The sequence below is a fragment of the Equus caballus genome, chromosome 14, assembly GCF_041296265.1.
Source record: "Equus caballus isolate H_3958 breed thoroughbred chromosome 14, TB-T2T, whole genome shotgun sequence".
Classification (NCBI taxonomy): Eukaryota; Metazoa; Chordata; class Mammalia; order Perissodactyla; family Equidae; genus Equus; species Equus caballus.
The window spans coordinates 60622395-60640792 of record NC_091697.1 but is presented as its reverse complement, the minus strand read 5'-3'; the positions used below and the strand labels follow the sequence as shown (position 1 = coordinate 60640792).

The window sequence follows — 18398 nt, the reverse complement described above, 5'->3', positions numbered from 1 at the left end:
AGCGTCTATATGGTCACTGCTTGAATGTAGCTGTGTCAGGCTGAATCAGGCAAATTTATGAGCCGTCAAGTTCAATGATTAGTGTTTTTTTATTGGAGTATGATTTTATTTCTAACAGGGTAACTTTGAAGTATTTGGGTTTATTTAAACTAACAAATGATTATGTGCCATGATACCGTTATAAACTGAAGTCTGATGAGCTTAGTGATTTCTTTCTGATTTTAAATCTCTTTGATATTTGCCTAAGATAGTGTGTGTCCAGAATATACCCAGCTGGGAGATCTATATCACATGCTTATTTTCTATGTTGTCTGAAAGTATTTTTAAACTGTAGAGAATATATACTAAGAAAACTTCATCGCATGTAAGAGTTAGTATCTGGAAGCTATTTTCTGTGTTGTCTGGCAGGTTTTTATTTTTTTTAAACTAGAATAGCTAGCGAAATGAAATGTAACAGGAAGAAAAGTACCAGTTTTCAAGGTACACATTGCCCATATGAGATTGTTGTTTGGATTTCAACCAAGATTAAACTAGCTAGTTAAACAGAGGCACATCCTACAGAGCGTTGGTGCAGAGCTGAAATTAAAACGTATCAATTTGTCAAATCGTTTCTGACAGGATTCCTTTGATTGCAAGTGACAGAATCACAGGTAAACTGCCTGAAATGGAGAAGAAACTACTGTCCTAGGAAACTAGAAAGTCTGAGGGTGGTCTGCCCTGAGGCACAGCTCAGTGCTCTGTTTAGTGCTCTTAACAGCACTCAGTCTTTCTTGTATCATTTCTCTGCCCTTGTCTGGGTGGCAAGGTCTGCTTTTCTTTCTGTGAGATTAGAATGTACAAAATGTGAGCCTGTAGATAAAGTGAACCATTTTTTACTACAATGAGAGAGATCTTGCCCATGAATGAAGCTAATCAGGAATAAACCATTTATAACAAAGTATATTAATTGGCCAGACTGTGATTTGTATTTCCATCTAGAAAAGGTGATGATCATGTGAAATAAAAGGAAAAGAAATTTTTTTATCATTTTAATCTTTTTTTTTTTTCCTGAAGAAGATTCACCCTGAGCTAACATCTGTTGCCAGTCTTCCTCTTTTTGTATATGAGCCACCGCCACAGCATGGCCACTGACAAGTGGTATAGGTCCACTCCCGGTAACTGAACCCAGGCTGCCAAAGCCAAGTCTGCCAAACTTAACCACTAGACCACTGGGGCTGGCCCCATTTTAATCATTTTTAAGTGTGCAGCTCAGTAGTGTCAGCTATACTCACATTGTTGTGCAACAAATCTCTAGAACTTTTGCATCTTTCAAAACTGAAACTCTATACCCATTGAACAACTCTCCATTTCCCCTTCTCCCAGCCCCTGGAAACTACCATTCTGCTTTCTGTCTATGAGTTTGACTACTTTGGATACTTCATATAAGTGGAATCATACAGTATTTGTCTTTTTTGTGACTGGCTTCTTTCACTTAGATGTCCTTAAGGCTCATATATATTGTAGCATATGACAGGATTTCAAAAGGAAAGGGACATTTTAAGATTTCTTTACTTTAAAAAGATATCCAAGAACACAAATGCCCTCAGCCAATTTAAATTCATGAAACAAACATAAAGAAAGTTTATGGGACTAAAAATAAATGGAATTGTTCACTTAACATTTTTCAAATTCAAATTCATTCAAAACACTGGGCTTACCAAGAAAAAAAAAGCAACATCAGATCTGCAGCCTTTGGACTACTTTCAACACTGCTGCTTTAAGTATGCTTTGGGGTGATTTCTTTAAAAAACAAAAAGGAAATGAGAGAAATTTCCTCTTTTATTTCTTTGCATGTATTTTTTAATTAAAACTTTTATTTCGAAATAATTATTGGTTCACATACATTTGTGAAAAGTAATGCAAAGAAATTCCATGTACCCCTTAACCAGTTTCCCCCAATGGCAAAATCTTGTAAAACTGTATAGCTAAATATCTTAACCAAGAGATTGACATTGATATATCCACTGATCTTACTCGAATTTCTCCATTTTTGTTTGCATTTATGTGCATGTGTATGTGCACACATGTGTATTTAGTTCCATGCAATTTTATTACATGTTATACAGTGAATTTTTAAAGTAGAGTTTGTGGATTAAATGTGCTTATTTCCAAGGTGCTATTATTTTTATATATCTCAATAGCAAAATAGTGCTCTTAATTGTATGTAACAAACATACATACATGATGTGAAAAAGGGCATGTCTTATCTTAAACTAGCTCTTTGCTTTCAACAGCTTATTCATGCTATACCTTTTAACATTTTTTCATTCTCTTTATAATTATAGAATGATATATGTATTTTTTTTCCCAAACTCATATCTTCTCTTAATATTTAAAATTAGGTACTATTTTCGTTGTGTCATTATTACCAGACAAGTAGGACACACTTTAAGAAATTTACTGTTAACATCTGAAGACAGTAATTGGGGGAAAATAGTATGTTAATTTGAAAATTCACTATTCTGCTTGGAACCTTTATATTACTATTACTCTTAGAAAATTTTTTTAAAAAGCTCATTAGGCATTTGTATTAAGGGCAGTAAGACCCTCCATTTAGTTGTGTAGTGTTGCATAACTAAGTCAAAGAGAATAGAATGAGTTAAATATTTGTGAGACACCTTACCCAACCCTTAGGTACATCATCAGCATAATATTTACACCACTTCAGTGGTTTAGTATTTCCTATTCACCTGCATAAATTATTCTAATTTGCAGAGTCTGTACTTCCTAGAACAAGAATACCTCCTTTTCCCAAACCCTCCTTAATCTTATATATAAGAAGAGATTCAAAGAGAATTTTCTAAGTTAGAGGATCCTTTCTTTTTAAGAAAAATGGAGTGGCATAATGGGAACAAAAGAACTTGCACTAAACTGAAATAGCTTCTTTACACAAATAAATGAAGGAAATTTTCTCCTTCATAGAGAAAAATTAATGCAATTATTTTCTTAGTAGAGAGTTCAAAAGATGTTCATGAACAGCTTTCCAATAATGGCATGGCCTCCTATTTCCCCTTTGTTTCAATAAGGACCTCATGAAGACAATTGAGTTTTTTAGTTTTTAGATGATAATCTGAAATCAAATGATGGCTATGCTGAGCGTATTTGAATTACTTTCTAAGGAAAACTTAACCAAGGCCGTTCTCATTTACTCATTTACTCATTTATTCAATATCTACACTAATAATAATAATAATAATAGTAAAAACAAGTACCCATACAATAATAATAGCTAATTCTTATTATAATTCCTATTAATAGCAGTTACTATGTACCAAGTCCTCTTCTAAGTCCTGAATTGTTTCTCTCTAGTTCATTGTAACTCTTATTTCTATTCCATTTTTTTAGCTTTCCTAATTTCCATCTTTTCTATCCCTTACTGAACTTTCCATAGTGTCTATTCTTTTCCTTTCCTTCTGATTTTGTTTTCATGTCTGTGATAGTTTATTTTTCATTTCTTAGTTCTGTGAGCTGACATTTCATCTTACCATCACGTCCCTGAGGTCTTATATTTCTATTTTGCTGTTTTCAAAGATCGAGAAAAATGTTTCTTATGTTTTTAAAAACAGTTGCTTCATGTTTTCCTCAGTTCTATGGCTTATTTTTTGGAGTCGTGGGGGGGCTAGTTTTTCGTCTAGGCTTTTTTTCTTATAGAAACTCTGTGTTACTGCTGTACTATTTTTCCTTTTTTAGAAAACATACGTACCTCTGAAAAAATTACTTGTCCCTGGACAAGCCCTTCACCATAGATTTGTTTTGGCAGAGGTGTTTGTTACAGTCCTGGGCTTGCTGATTTCCAGAAAGAAAAGGCATCAGTCCTCTCTGCTGCCTCAGACTAAACCTACTTGAAAACATGGCTTAACTGTTTAATGCTTTGCTTTCTGTAGCTCCGTCTCTTCTACTTGTTGGAAACAGAACATTTCCATTAGGGACTTATTCTGCCAGCTCAGGCCACCTCGGTTACTGCACACACAGCTTTACACACAGAATAGGTTCTGTGCCCTGCATTGTCAGGCAGTATATTTTTCCTGGTTACTTCTGAGACCTACTATCCTCCAACCTTTTGTCACTGACATTGTTCTCCTTGGCCTTTCGTCTCCACTCGCTTCCAGATGATTCTGTTCAACCCCATCAGCTTTTGGAAATCCTACACATATTTTGTGACTATGTATTGTTCCAGTCTCTTCATTTTTAAAACTGGAGTTTGCTGTATTTTGTTTTTAACATTCCCTATGTCTTTTTAAAAATAGCCTTATTGAGGTATAATTTACAATCTGCAAAAGTCTCCCCTTGTAAGTGTCCAGTTTAATAATATTTAGTAGGGGCCAGCCTGGTGGTGCAGTGGTTAAGTTCACACATTCCACTTCAGCGGCCCAGGGTTCGCCGGTTCAGATCCCGGGTGCAGACCTACGCACCACTTGTCAAGCTATGCTGTGGCAGGCGTCTCACAGATAGAGTAGAGGCAAATGGGCATGGATGGTAGCTCAGGGCCAATCTTCCTCAGCAAACAGAGGAGGATTAGTGACAGATGTTAGCTCAGTGCTAATCTTCCTCAAAAAAAAAAATAATAATGTTTAATAAATTTGTTTAGTTGTGGAACCATTACCACAATCTAGTTTTACAAACTTTGCATCGTTCCAAAAGTTACCCTGTGCCTATTCGCAGTCAGCTCCTTACTGTTTCCTTGAAGATTTTAATTGTTGAAATGGAATTCCTTTATTTACGTAGCTGTGATCTTTCCAAAAGTTACCTACACTATGTTTTCATTATTGATAAATCTAAGGGGGAAACGGAAGTCTAATATAGTAGAATATTAATAATAACATACATTCATATCTTGACATTTATTCTCCCACTCTCTGATTTTCATAATAGATTTTTCTATAGCTTCTCAGATGATTTCCTTCTCAGGAGGTGAGATTTTGGGTGACACACTTACAGCCCCGGTGTCGGTCAGGACACGCTGATCTTAACTGCTGCTGTAATTTTGTTAGCATAAAATTATCTCCCTCCTTTCAGTGGAAGGATCTGGAGGTACCACGAAATCAATTGAAAATTCTGAAACGGAGAGGAAGCCAATTTAAATTAGAGTCCCTGAATGATTTCAAACGAGCTAATATAACTTTAAAAGTAAATTTTACACCTTCCCTTAAAACAGTTTTGCGACGTTCAGAATTTAGTGTGATAAGTAGCAAAACTGGCTGCTTATTCTAGTTTCCGTTGTAATCTCATTACTCTCAGTAGAGCCTTGTTTAGGTCCCTTAACCCTCTTGAACCTTGGTTTCCTGAAATCCTCACAGTAATTCATCTTTCTTGTAGTGAAATGTTGAGGACTTCAGTGAGGAGGAGGTGCCTCATTGGCGTGTTAGACACATTGAAGCCCTGAGAGTATGTGGCCAAATTATAACTGTTCCCAAGCATTTTGAGAAATGAACAAAGATAAGCAAGCCAACTAAAGCATGCTGCTCTCGTTCTCTGAAAAATCCTAGCTAAAAGAGCAGTCTCAAGAGGAGGTTGAGAAATCCTTGAACTGTTATTTATACATAGTTATCATTTACTGAGTGTTTTCTTTTTTTTTTTTTGCTTGAGGAGGATTTGCCCTGAGCTAACATCTGTGCCAGTCTTCCTCTATTTTGTATGTGTGTCTCTGCCACAGCATGGCTCACAAGTGGTGTAGGTCCATTCCCAGGATCCAAACCTGTGAACCTGGGCTGGCGAAGTGGAGCGCACCAGACTTAACCACTAGACCATGGGGCCAGCCCCTATTGTTTTCTATGTGACAGACATAATGCTAAGCATTGTATATATTTTTTCTTATTGATCAATGTTTCAATATACATTGAGGTAGTTAGTATTTTCCCTTTTATAGATAAGGAGACTGAGATTTAGACAGATTGGATAGGAAATGGCTTGGAAGTGCTAAAGCAAGTACTCAGATCCAGATCTGGCTGACATCATAGCCAGGCTCTTAAATATTCTCATGTCTGTCCTATATAGCTTGAACCTCTCTGCATAAAAATGTAGAAAATTTGGATATGCTGTATTCTTCTTGATGGAAAATATGACATAAATTCAAGGTGTTCTCATCATTGCTGCATTACGTGGAGTATGCATGAATGTGCTATTTTTAAGGATTGTCCCCATCACTGTCTTTGCATGTAATATTTCTGCAAAGGGCTACATTAGAAGGACAAGCACTATAGGACAGCTTGGGTTATAATGAAGTGAGTGATGCAAGTTAGTTAAACATTTCAATACTAAGATATTATTTGTTCTATAACAAAAAGTCACCTTTATCAAATTGTGCTGTATTAGTCACTTCAGTATCACCAAAGGAGCCAGATAATCCTGCCGTTTAACAGCTTGCCTCTGAGCACGGTTTCCTATTTAGCTTAGCATGTTCCCTTTTTCTTACTAATGTAAAGCATGCCTTAAAAAAGAATAGTTTCAAATAGCCAATACTTTTTAGAGGTGGTATAATTAGTAGTCTATATGTAATCAGAAATATATTTTTTTTTACCTTCTTGCATACAAACAAAAAAGATCCATGGAAAATTACATAAAGTAAAATATTGAAGCAGTCTCAGGTAAAAAATAATGACACTACAAAAATGGAGCTATAACAGCCCACTGCAAATTATGGACTTAATTTGATTTCATATTGATCCAAGTTAAAAAATAAATTGGCATATGTTTTCAGAAAAAAATATTGGATGCAACTGAACTGCTGTGTCTTGAATCAAGTCTAAAATCCTTCTCAAAATATCTACTGTTATATTCTTCAAAGTCAAATGATGTTGATTTGAAAGTCCTTTTGAGTGTAGAAAAGGAACCAGCTGAAACACTAGAGATAAAGAATCTGCTATGGTGTTGGTCTTACTCCTGTTAGGTCATCTTCTCTAGGAAAACTTCCATGATGCTCTCTCTCTCTCTTCCACCCACATAGCCGTACACGTTTATGTACATACACATCAGAAAAACCTACCTAATTCTAATGCATGTGTATGCATACTTTTAAAATATTTTATTAATTGGAGTATAATAGACCAACATATCTTAAGCAGCAGTTCAATGAATGTTCACAAGTTGAATGCATACATGTAACCATGACCTGGATCAACAAACAGAACACTACCAGCACACTAGAGCTTCCTGCCCCTTTTCTTGACTTGATCACTGCTCTAATAGCTAACAGCATAGTTAGCCTTACCTGCTTCTGAATTTCCTATAAATAGAATCAAATAAAATGTATTCTTTTGTATATGGCTTCTCTCACTTGTTTGTAAGATTTGTCCACATTGTTGTGAGTAGTAGTATTTCATTTATTTTAATTGATGTGTTGTTTTCCATTATATAAATTTTCCCATACTTAGTTTTCTATTCTACTCTTGATGTACATTTGGGTTGCTTTCAGTTTTGGAGTATTTTGAATAATGCTGCTATAAAATTCTTACATATATTTTTAGGTGTGTGTTTGTGTTTGTATTGGGCATGTATCTAAGAGTAGAATCACTGAGTCACAGAGAATGTATAGTCATTTTAGTTGATACAGTTTTCCACAATGATTGAACCAAGTTACATTCTCACCAACCAGGTATGAGAGTTCCAAATCTTGGCAATGCATTAGCAGTTGGTTTAGTTTTAGCCATTCTTGTAGGTTCATAATGTTGTCACATTTTGACTTTAAATCGCATTACCCTGGTGATGAATGAGCTAGAGAATGTTTTTGTATGTTTATCAGGTATTTGCATATTCTCCTTTGTGAAGTGCCCATTCAGGTTTTTTTTCCCATTTTTCAGCTGGGTTTTCCTTATTCCTTACTAATTTGTACAGGTTTTTTTTTTTTTTATTGTGGGATGTAGGGGCTCAGTTTTTACTTTTTTCCATATGAATATCCAACTGACCTTGTATTATTTACTGAAAAGACTTCCCTTTCTCCACTCTCAAGTGTCGTGTTTGTCATAAGTCACCTGATAAGTCTTAAGTCATGAGTAGGTTCATTTATGGATTATTTTGGTCCTTTGTTCTATTTGTTAACCCTTGTACCAATATCTTACTGTCTAAATTTCTGTAACTTTTTATCCATAGTATATCTTTTTTAAGATTATCTTGAATATCCTTGACTTTTCATTTCTATATAAATTTTAGAATCAACTTATTAATATCAACAGTAATATTTTCTTTTCAAAAAATGGTAGGATTTGTATTGGAATTGCGTTGAATCTATATATCCAATTGGGGAGAGTTGGTATCTCACAGTGTATTCCAAAGAAAGTATTTGTAAATGTATTCCAGTCATATATAAAGAGGATAATATGTCAGGATCCTTATGAGTTCAGTCAAAGAGTACAGTAGTGGTTTAATATTAGAAAATCAATCAGTGCAATTCACCATAACAGAAAAAAGAAGTGACATCGCATAATCTTAATGGATACAGAAAAAACATTTGATCAACTTCAAAATTCTTTCATGATAAAAACTCTTAGCAAACTAGAAATAGAAAGGAACTTCTTTAATGTGTTAAAGAGGAATATTGCCAGCTTCTTCCCTGACTCTGGGATTGGAACAAGGATTCTGATTCTGCTATTCCACATTTTATTGAAGGTGCTGACAGCAACAAGAAAACTAACTCAGACTTTTTTCTTAATAGCTGGCTTCTGTAGGGCGAGAGTTCCAAAAGACAAGAAGCAGCAGCTGCCAATCTAGAAACTGGCAGCGTCACTTCTACTGTGGTCTGTTAAAGTAGTCACAGAGTCACGCAGATTCAAGAGAAGAGACATAGACCTCACCTCTCAATGGGAGGAGAGCCGGAATTTATCACCACAAATCTGCCACAAGTTCTTACATGTAGGAGCTATTTATTTTTTGCAATAAAATTTGATATCTAGCCTTGGTGGGATAAACATGAGCTCTAGCTGGATTGAATATAAAATTATGAGTCATTAATTTGCCTTCCTGGGGTCTTCCTAGGCTGTGCTCTGCTACTTTTCAGCATTGATGTTGCTATGGAGAATGTTGTGGCAAGATTCATTCTTTTTCTTCTTACAGCCAAAGTGGGTTTTGTTTGTTTATTTTCCTTTGTTTCTCTTCACCTAATAGCACATAGATGTATATCTACCTTTATTTTAAGGAAATATACATGTTTTTTATCTCCTTTAATATATATCCGTACATATTAAATATGTATTTAAATTTTTAAATGTTACATATATACATTTTTATATATGTATGCATATGGATATATATATCTTTCCAAACTTTTATTCTCTTTTTTATATTTCTAGTATTCTGCTAAATTTTTTCAAGTCTCTTTTTCCTACGTTTTCCACAAATCTCACTTCATGCTTCTTGTAATGTGACTATCAGTGGTTTTATTTATCTTTAAGCTTATTTATCTTTTCCTTGAGTCATTTTTTTGGAGATTGTATTTTAATTTATTTGATTTGTTTATAATTTTTGCCTGTTTTGGATATATATGCTTAAGTTTGCCATATTCCTTTCCTCCTTGTGCATCAATATATTTGCGGATATCTCATGCTGCTGCTGCCGCTGGCAATTGTCCTCCTCCTCCTCCCCCTCCTCCTCCTCCTCCATTCTCCCTTATCTTAGAGGGTGCGATGGAGGTTTCTTTACTGCCTGGAAGAGGAAGAGGAGTCAGCTAGCACTTTGAAGTCTGATCTTATAACTCGAGTTTTCCTCATTTTCGTTTCTGCCTGAGGTAGTGAGCTTCTTCTAGACTAGCAGAGAGCCTTTCTGGTTCAGAAGGATGTCAAGCATGTCTAATTTTGGATATGATCCTTCAGGTCAGTAGTGTAGATCAATCTAGTTTCTGTTCCATCTTACCTTACCAAGAACTTACTCTGTAAAGATGATATATCAGGATACTGAATAAAATTTACATCTCCTATGGGGCTGATTTGGCCTTCCAAGCAACAGGAATTGGGTTTACTCCTCAGAGAACCTCCCTATTTTGAAAAGTCCATGCTCTACCCGCTCTTCCTCTCCATCACAATGATTTATTATGGGGCTATGGGTATATTCCAGTCTTGTTTTCTTTGATATTTGGGGTTGATTTTAGAATAAATAGAGGGACAAAGATTCTTTTCTTCAAAACATATACCTGGTGGTTAGTATGCAGTATTTGCATATGAATTGACAGGTGGTTAGTTTGTCGTATTTGAGCATATGAATTTGACATTTTAAAACCATTTTCATTTCTTTTTTTTTTTTAAAAAAAAGATTAGCACCAGAGCTAACAACTGTTGCCAATCTTTTTTATTCTCCCCAAAACACTCCCCCCGCAGGGCATAGTTGTATGTTCTAGTTGTGAGTGCCTCTGGTTGTGGCATGTAGGACACTGCCTCAGCATGGCCTGAGGAGCAGTGCCATGTCTGCACCCAGGATCTGAACCGGCGAAACCCTGGGCCACTGAAATGGAGCGCACGAACTTAACCATTCGGCCATGGGGCCAGTCCCCATTTTCATTTCTTTTAAATATAAATTTTACAAGTCATTTTTGTTATGAAATACCATGTAACTAATTTTTATTAATTTTTTTTTGGGGGGGGGAAGCTTAGCTTTGAGCTAACTGCTGCCAATCCTCCTCTTTTTGCTGAGGAAGACTGGCCCTGAGCTAACATCCGTGCCCATCTTCCTCCACTTTGTATGTGGGACACCTACCACAGCATGGCTTACCATGCGGTGCCATGTCCACACCCGGGATCCAAACCAGTGAACCCCAGGCCGCCGAAGCGGAACGTGCGAACTTAACTGCTGTGCCACCGGGTCGGCCCCAGATTTTTATTAAATATTTTAATTAAATGTTTTAGATTTTGCTTTATTTCTTTCTAAATTTATTCTAACCTCCTGATTTCTTTTTACTTTTCAGATGCAGCAACTGTTCCATGAAAATTACGAACACAATCGGAAGGGTTATATCCAAGACCTTCACAATAGCAAAATCCATGCAGCCATAACACTTCATCCCAACAAAAGGCCTGCCTACCAATACAGGCTTCATAATTACATGCTCAGTCGCAAAATTTCTGAACTTCGTTACCGTACCATCCAGCTCCACCGGGAGAGCGCTCTGATGAGCAAGCTCAGTAACAGTGAGGTGAGCAAAGAGGACCAGCAGCTGGGAGTAATGCCTTCTTTCAATCACTTCCAGCCTCGAGAGAGAGATGAAGTGATAGAATGGGAGTTCCTGACAGGGAAGCTCCTTTACTCGGCATCTGAGAACCAGCCTCCTCGACAGAGCATCAACAGCATCCTGAGAACAGCACTGGATGACACTGTGCTACAGGTGATGGAGATGATCAATGAGAATGCCAAGAGCAGGGGACGGCTCATTGACTTCAAGGAAATTCAGTATGGCTACCGCAGGGTTGATCCCATGCATGGGGTGGAGTACATTTTGGATTTACTCCTCTTGTACAAAAGACACAAGGGGAGGAAACTGACTGTGCCAGTGAGACGTCATGCCTACCTTCAGCAGTTGTTCAGCAAGCCTTTCTTTAGAGAAACTGAGGAGCTAGATGTCAACAGTCTTGTGGAGAGTATTAACAGCGAGACTCAGTCATTCTCCTTTATGTCTAATTCTTTAAATATATTGTCTCCTTTTCAAGGTGCCAAAGAAATGGGAGGGCACAATGAAAAGAAAATACACATTCTTGTTCCTCTCATTGGCAGGTATGACATTTTCTTGAGATTCATGGAGAACTTTGAAAATACTTGTCTTATCCCAAAGCAGAATGTAAAGCTGGTCATCGTCCTTTTCAGTAGGGATTCTGGCCAAGATTCTGAGAAGCATATTGAGCTGATAAAAGAATATCAGAACAAGTACCCTAAAACAGAAATGACCCTGATCCCCATGAAGGGCGAGTTTTCCAGAGGTCTTGGTCTTGAAATGGCTTCTTCCCAGTTTGACAATGATACTTTGCTGCTATTTTGTGATGTTGACTTGATCTTCAGAGGAGACTTTCTCCAACGATGTAGAGACAATACAATTCAGGGACAACAGGTGTACTACCCCATCATCTTTAGCCAGTATGACCCAAAGGTAACCAATGGGGGAAATCCTCCCACTGATGATGACTTTGTCTTCTCAAAGAAGTCTGGATTTTGGAGAGACTATGGATATGGAATTACCTGTATTTATAAAAGTGATCTTCTGGGTGCAGGTGGATTTGATACCTCAATACAAGGCTGGGGACTGGAAGATGTAGATCTCTATAATAAAGTTATTCTATCTGGCTTAAGGCCCTTCAGAAGTCAAGAAGTAGGAGTGGTGCATATTTTTCATCCAGTTCATTGCGACCCTAACTTGGACCCTAAGCAGTATAAGATGTGCTTAGGATCCAAGGCAAGTACTTTTGCCTCAACCATGCAACTGGCTGAACTTTGGTTGGAAAAACATTTGGGTGTCAGGTACAATCGAACTCTCTCCTGACAGTCCAGGCAACACATGTTGCCTTTTTAAAGGGGAGTTTACCTCATTGTTGGTTGTTGTTATTTTTATTTTATTATTGTTATTTTTATTATAATTATTATTGTTATAATTTTATTGTGTTGTACTGGTCTGAAACTACTCTTGGTTGTCTTCCAAAGGGTGTTTGTTGACCTCAAGCAAGAAGAGTCTGCAGTTCACTGATATTTCAGATTTCTACTGAAGTCAACATATGTATTACTTTTCTATATCTTTATTTGAGATTGAGTTAAATTGTGGCAATCAGATGACTTTTGAAGCTCATTCATCATGAGAGACAGCTTAGAAGAATGTCCTCTTGGAGCTTAAAGATGCAATATCAATTTTTATTTTGTTTGTCAAATTCAATGTGATACAAATATTTACTGGTGAAAGGTACCACAAAAGTGCTTTATGCTTCCTATGGGGAAGGGACTCTGTAACATAAACTTGAGTTTTGTAATTTATACAAGGACTTAAATCTATAGACAATAATTTTCTTCATCTTTAGAATTTTTAAAGTAAATGAACACTTATGATTGTATGTTTATTTTTTAAAAAAAAGTTTTAAAATTTGAGGAGTTTTGTTCCACAAGCAACCGGTACTGGCTACCCTGGTCTTATGACAATTATGTACTCCTCACAACTGTCTGCTATAAATGCGAATGAACTTTATTTTCTCAAGGAAATATGATTTAATTAAATATTCATGTACATTTTAGAAATGAAACATTTTAGAAATAGCTTTATGAAACAATGTCCTTCATTTGCTGGCAAGAAGATAAAATATGACAGAACCTGGTTATTTATAATAAAACACAGGTATAACAGTATTCTTTTTCAAAAACACTGAAAAAGTTGTGTTGTTTCCTTTTAGTCACATTTGATATATTTCTTAGTGGTCATACTCACCAAAATGTGCTTGCTACACAGACTGGTAAGGTTAATAAGGGATTATGGGCGTGCTATGTGTATTATCATGCTTTAAATTCTAGTCTTCATAAGTGGTTAAATTGGGCAGTTTCCTTATTCAATAATTTACAATCCAGGCATGTAATCCTCCTCAATCTCTTCAACTTTCTGATCAAACTGAACCAAGAACAGGTCAGAAATAGCTTTTAATATGGGTTGGTAGATGGCTCAAAGATAAAAAAAATCAGTGGGGAAATTATGACTATAAAATTAATTTTGCAATTATAATTTTGCAATCATATATACATAGGAAATTATCTCATTTAATTTCATTTATCGTTCTTTCTTAAAACCTAATCAGTGGTTTCCAGTTTGTAGAAAAACATAATCTCATTCAAGAAATTTAAGAGGAAATGCAGGGGCCGGCCCAGTGGCGCAGCAGTTCAGTTCACACATTCCACTTCAGCAGCCCGGGATTTGCCAGTTTGGATCCTGGGTGAAGACCTAGCACCACTTGTCAAGCCGTGCTATGGCAGGTGTCCCACAGATAAAGTAGAGGAAGATGGGCATGGGTGTTGGCTCAGGGCTAATCTTCCTCAAAAAACAAAAAAGGAGGAAATGGAAATTCATGCAAGAGGAACTCATGCAGGCATATTTTTTAAATTTTGTTTTGTATATAGGTAACACATTTGCATGGTTCCAAAATCAAATGAAATTTTTAAATGTCTACAGCTATCAGTCCCATGCCCCATCCACTCGATCTGCCCCTGACCACACATAACCACTGTTTTGGGTGGATGTACATTTGCGTGCATGTCTTTCCAGTTTCTTAAGCAAAAAGGATACTTTATTTTTTCGTCCTTTATGCACAAAATGTAGCATGTTGTACATACTGTTCTGCACTTTGATTTTCTTTATTTTTTTGACATCATTTATTTATCCTTTTTTTAATTTTAATTTTTGTTTTTATAACAGTGACATTGGATTATCACATTATGTAACTTTCAGATGTACTCTTTTTTCACACAATAAGACTAAAATCTGCATCAAAATTTATTTGAAAGCGATTGTTGTAAATTTTTACCATTATTTGGAACTGATTGCCAGGAGGCCATATGGCATTTGCCTTAGTGATGGATTCCTCACATAGTAACAATGTCTTTTAGTGAAGATATTCTAGGGGCCCTCAAAAAAATAACATTGCTTAATATTGGGACAAACATCATGGCACTCTCCTTGACTATAACATATAATTTTAATAATGTCAGATTCATTAGAAAGGAATTCATGGCACTTTTAGACATTAAAAATCTTGACAGGGCCAACAATTTACAATTGATCTCTGCTCTAATATTGTCTCTGGCCTTCACAAACCCTTACTTTAATAACTTATTTTCCTACATTACGTCAGTTAGCTCTTGCAGGTTTTATTTTCCTGAAGAGTGAAGGTATTAACATGCAGTAAAGATAGTCATTTGGGAAGATCTATTACTAAATAGTAATTATTAATGATTTTATTAATGAAGAAAAGAAATCAGGGTCTGCTCTTTTCTTTAACTTAGACAATTGAAGTAACGGAGAGTTTTACTGAGGAAGAAAGGTAAAGGCCTCATTTCAAACACCCCGAGTCTTCAAGAGTCCTGAGGCAGCTGCCCAGGGTTGAAGTGGCATTCTCCATTATACTGATGAAACAAGGGAAGGCAGAGATCTCATTTGAACTTAATTATTCATGTGCACACTATATTGAAATTAACGTAAGTGCATTTAAATTCTATTTTATAATTTTGCATTGAGCTTTCCTATTTCTTTTTAAGGCACCGCAATATTTGCTGACTGAAAATTTATTGGAATTATCCTAGTAAAATTAAGAGTGTTTTTCTCTCTGTGTAGTAGATACTACTTAAAATCTCTTTAAGGTTGAAGGGCAACACAATGTGAATGCAACCTAAAGCACAATATATGTACACTATTGGCATTACCCTTATTTGGACAGCTATGGATGTTCTGTTTAAATGCCACCCCAATAACAATTCCATCAAGCTTCAACATCATCTTATTGATCATCTGCTGTCCACTTAGCAGCACACTGTGCATTTTACTTGCGTTGTCCTTTTAAATGTAATCCTCACTACAGCTCTGAGGTGTTATTTTCTTCATTCAACAGCTAGGGAAACTGAGGCCATGAATGATTAAGTAACTTGCCCTGAGGTCGTACCATATATGGCATACTGTAGAGTTAAGATTTACATGTATTGCTGTCTGAATCTGAAGCACCTGTCTTTCCACTCTCACCCACGGCTTCTCAGTTGTTGGGGTGCTGTAGAAGACGAGGGGGAGCAGAGGTCTAGCTGACACCATGAACGCGTCTGATCCACCATGCAGCTCACTTCTGCTGTATGCTCATTCTGGACAGAGCTAAGTTTGGTGATGCTTTGCTCAGTTGGAGCCTCCTCGGGCTTTCCATCTCAGTCTTCCACCACTTTGCTAGCTCCCTCTGAGTAGCACTGTGTTGGGAAAGGGTTTCTTCGGTCTACTTGCTCACAAGTCTCTGGACCTCGGCCAGGAGGAAACAAGGCTCAGAATTCCTGACACCAGAAACAGTTCTTCTATATGTTCTCAGCCAGCTGAGTGCAGAAGCCATCTGCAGTGAACACCACCACGTCACTGCTGGACTATTTATGTCACTTTAATCATACAGACTTAGCATAAAGCAGCTTCGTCAGAGCTGAGATATTTCGGAATCTAAGAGTTGAGCCCATTGTGCATAGTTTATAGAAGGGGAACTACAGGAATGAAATACCCAAGTGTGTGAAGTCACAGTCCAACCAAGAGAAAAAACGCCCACTGGAAGTGTAAACTAGAAAATCCCTGTGTTTTTACCGTGAGAAAGCTGATGCCCAACTCTTGTCAGCAGCCCCACGGCTGGGCCCCTCTGATTTCCCATGGTTGCATTTTCCGATTAGCCCTAGGCAGTTCCTTCTTCCACAAGGAGGGCCCAGAAAATGAGGCCCCTTTCTAGCAGCTTGGGTTGCCCTGGCTATAGTGCTGCCAGGCCTTTTGAGCCAGGCCTGCCCTGTCCCAGAGAGAATAGCCTAGGCTAGATTTGGGCCTAGAGAGAGTTGGTATCTCCCCTCTTTACCACTCTCCACCTAACAGAAAATATGTTTAAGCAGGTAAAATATGTCAAGATGAGTCTCAAACAGCCAGTACAATGTCTGTGACTCTACATTGGCCATGATGATGAGATTCATATGGGAGAATGAAGGCATTGAAACACTTCACATTATATGACCAGGCTACCTTGCTCTCCCTACCACCTGCTCCTTTCTGAGTCACTGCATCTGTAGCCTGGCAAGTCATAGGAACTTAGTGTGCCTTACCCTAGGGATATCTCTGTCTAAAAGTGGCCTGCTAGTAAGGCAGGGAATTGTCTACTTAAACTCTCATTTGGGCTTATTAATGAAGGCATATCTCTTCAGGAAGTAGCCTGTGATATGGATATTACCACACAAATGGGCAAAATATTGTCCTAAGGGACCATAAAAGGAGCTGTTATCAGTTCTTAGTACTGCTGACTTGCCCTTACCTTCCCTATCTGCACTTTTATTAGCATCGTAATCATTGTCAAACATACAGTAAAGGTAGTCTGTCTGTGCTGAGTCCTGAAGTCTCCTAGGCCTTTAGTTTTCAAGCGGTAGAACAGTAGAGGCAGGATGGAATCCTGGAATGTGCCAGTGAAGCTCTGCCTGTGTGCCCCACAGCCTCACTCAGCCGCCAGCCATGCTGCCGTGGTTGACAAGACAGACGGTGGGGATGATGAGACATCAGCAGTGATTCATGCTCCCAGGTGGCAATACAGGCACATCTGCAGCAAGCAGCAAACCACCTGGCGCAGGCACAAAGATGCCGGGATATTCTAGTATTGCCTACAATTTGACATCCAATTGTCTGTTTCCCTCCTTCTTTCTCATGTCAGAAGCTGCCACGGTCTGCACCATATTTGGGATTCTAGTCCATGCAGGATTTTATTTCAATTGAAGTCAATCACTATGTATTAGTCCATAGGTTGGCATAAAAGCCAAGATCATTGAGTTTTGATTATCCATCATGCCCAGGTATACATTCTTGCTATTCCATTACCAGCCAACTTCAGTCTTTATTTATAGGATCAGTTCTGAAGGAACTGGTGTGTATAAGATTAGAAGGATAAAATTTTACTTAAAATGGACCTATTATATAAAAGAAAGACTTCAACAGAATTTTTTAAAAAAGCTTTTCTTTCCCCCTAGAATACTTGCTCTTATCTGTAATGCTAACCAATTAGCAAATATTTACTGAGAACTTGTTTGGGGACAATACTCAGGTAGAAACTCTAAGACTGCGAGAACACGCATCACCTGAAAGCAGACCTCCCCCTACTCCCAGGCCTCCTTCTGAGGGGCCGTTCTTCATCTTTATCTCAGTTCTTCCCCAACTCCTATCCCCTAAAGTCTCACACACGTCACATTTTCTTGTTCTATCCAAGTGAGGAGATGTGTATAAGCCAAATAGAATGTAAGATCTGTAGGTGAATTTCCAATACAGAAATAGGAACCTGCCTTGACTCTTATGTCTTGATTCTGGTATCAAGTGACCAATCTGACCTCAGTCAGAAATAACTCCAGGCCAAAAGTTCATGTAAAAATGAAAACAAATACCACAACCTTAGAATTAATAACTCTATGTATCTAACTTATTAAATATTCTGTCACCACAATTGGCCTCAAGTTTATTTCCCTTTTCTTTCCATACATACCAAAATGACTCCATACCTATTTCTAAAAGGAAAGTCTTTAATAGGTGATAAATAAAATGTTAAAGGCATAATACTAAGAAAATAAAAGAAAAAAGGCAGTGTGTTGTGGATCCTTGCATTATTTTCTTCTTTTTCACTTGCCTCCAAGTTTTTATGTCCTTCTAACATGCTGATGACCTACTTTTACTT

General features: G+C 37.3%; 1 protein-coding gene across 1 annotated transcript in view; it reads left to right on the top strand.

Annotated features, from left to right (window-relative positions):
• The window catches only part of CHSY3 (chondroitin sulfate synthase 3), a 244787-nt gene extending 226617 nt beyond the window's left edge, over positions 1–18170 (top strand). The window contains exon 3 of the mRNA XM_014730389.3: positions 10925–18170. Within this exon, the coding sequence (XP_014585875.2) occupies positions 10925–12487 (1563 nt within the window). The 3' untranslated portion in view covers positions 12488–18170. The remainder of the gene's footprint in view (positions 1–10924) is intronic.
• The last annotated feature ends 228 nt before the right edge of the window (positions 18171–18398 follow it).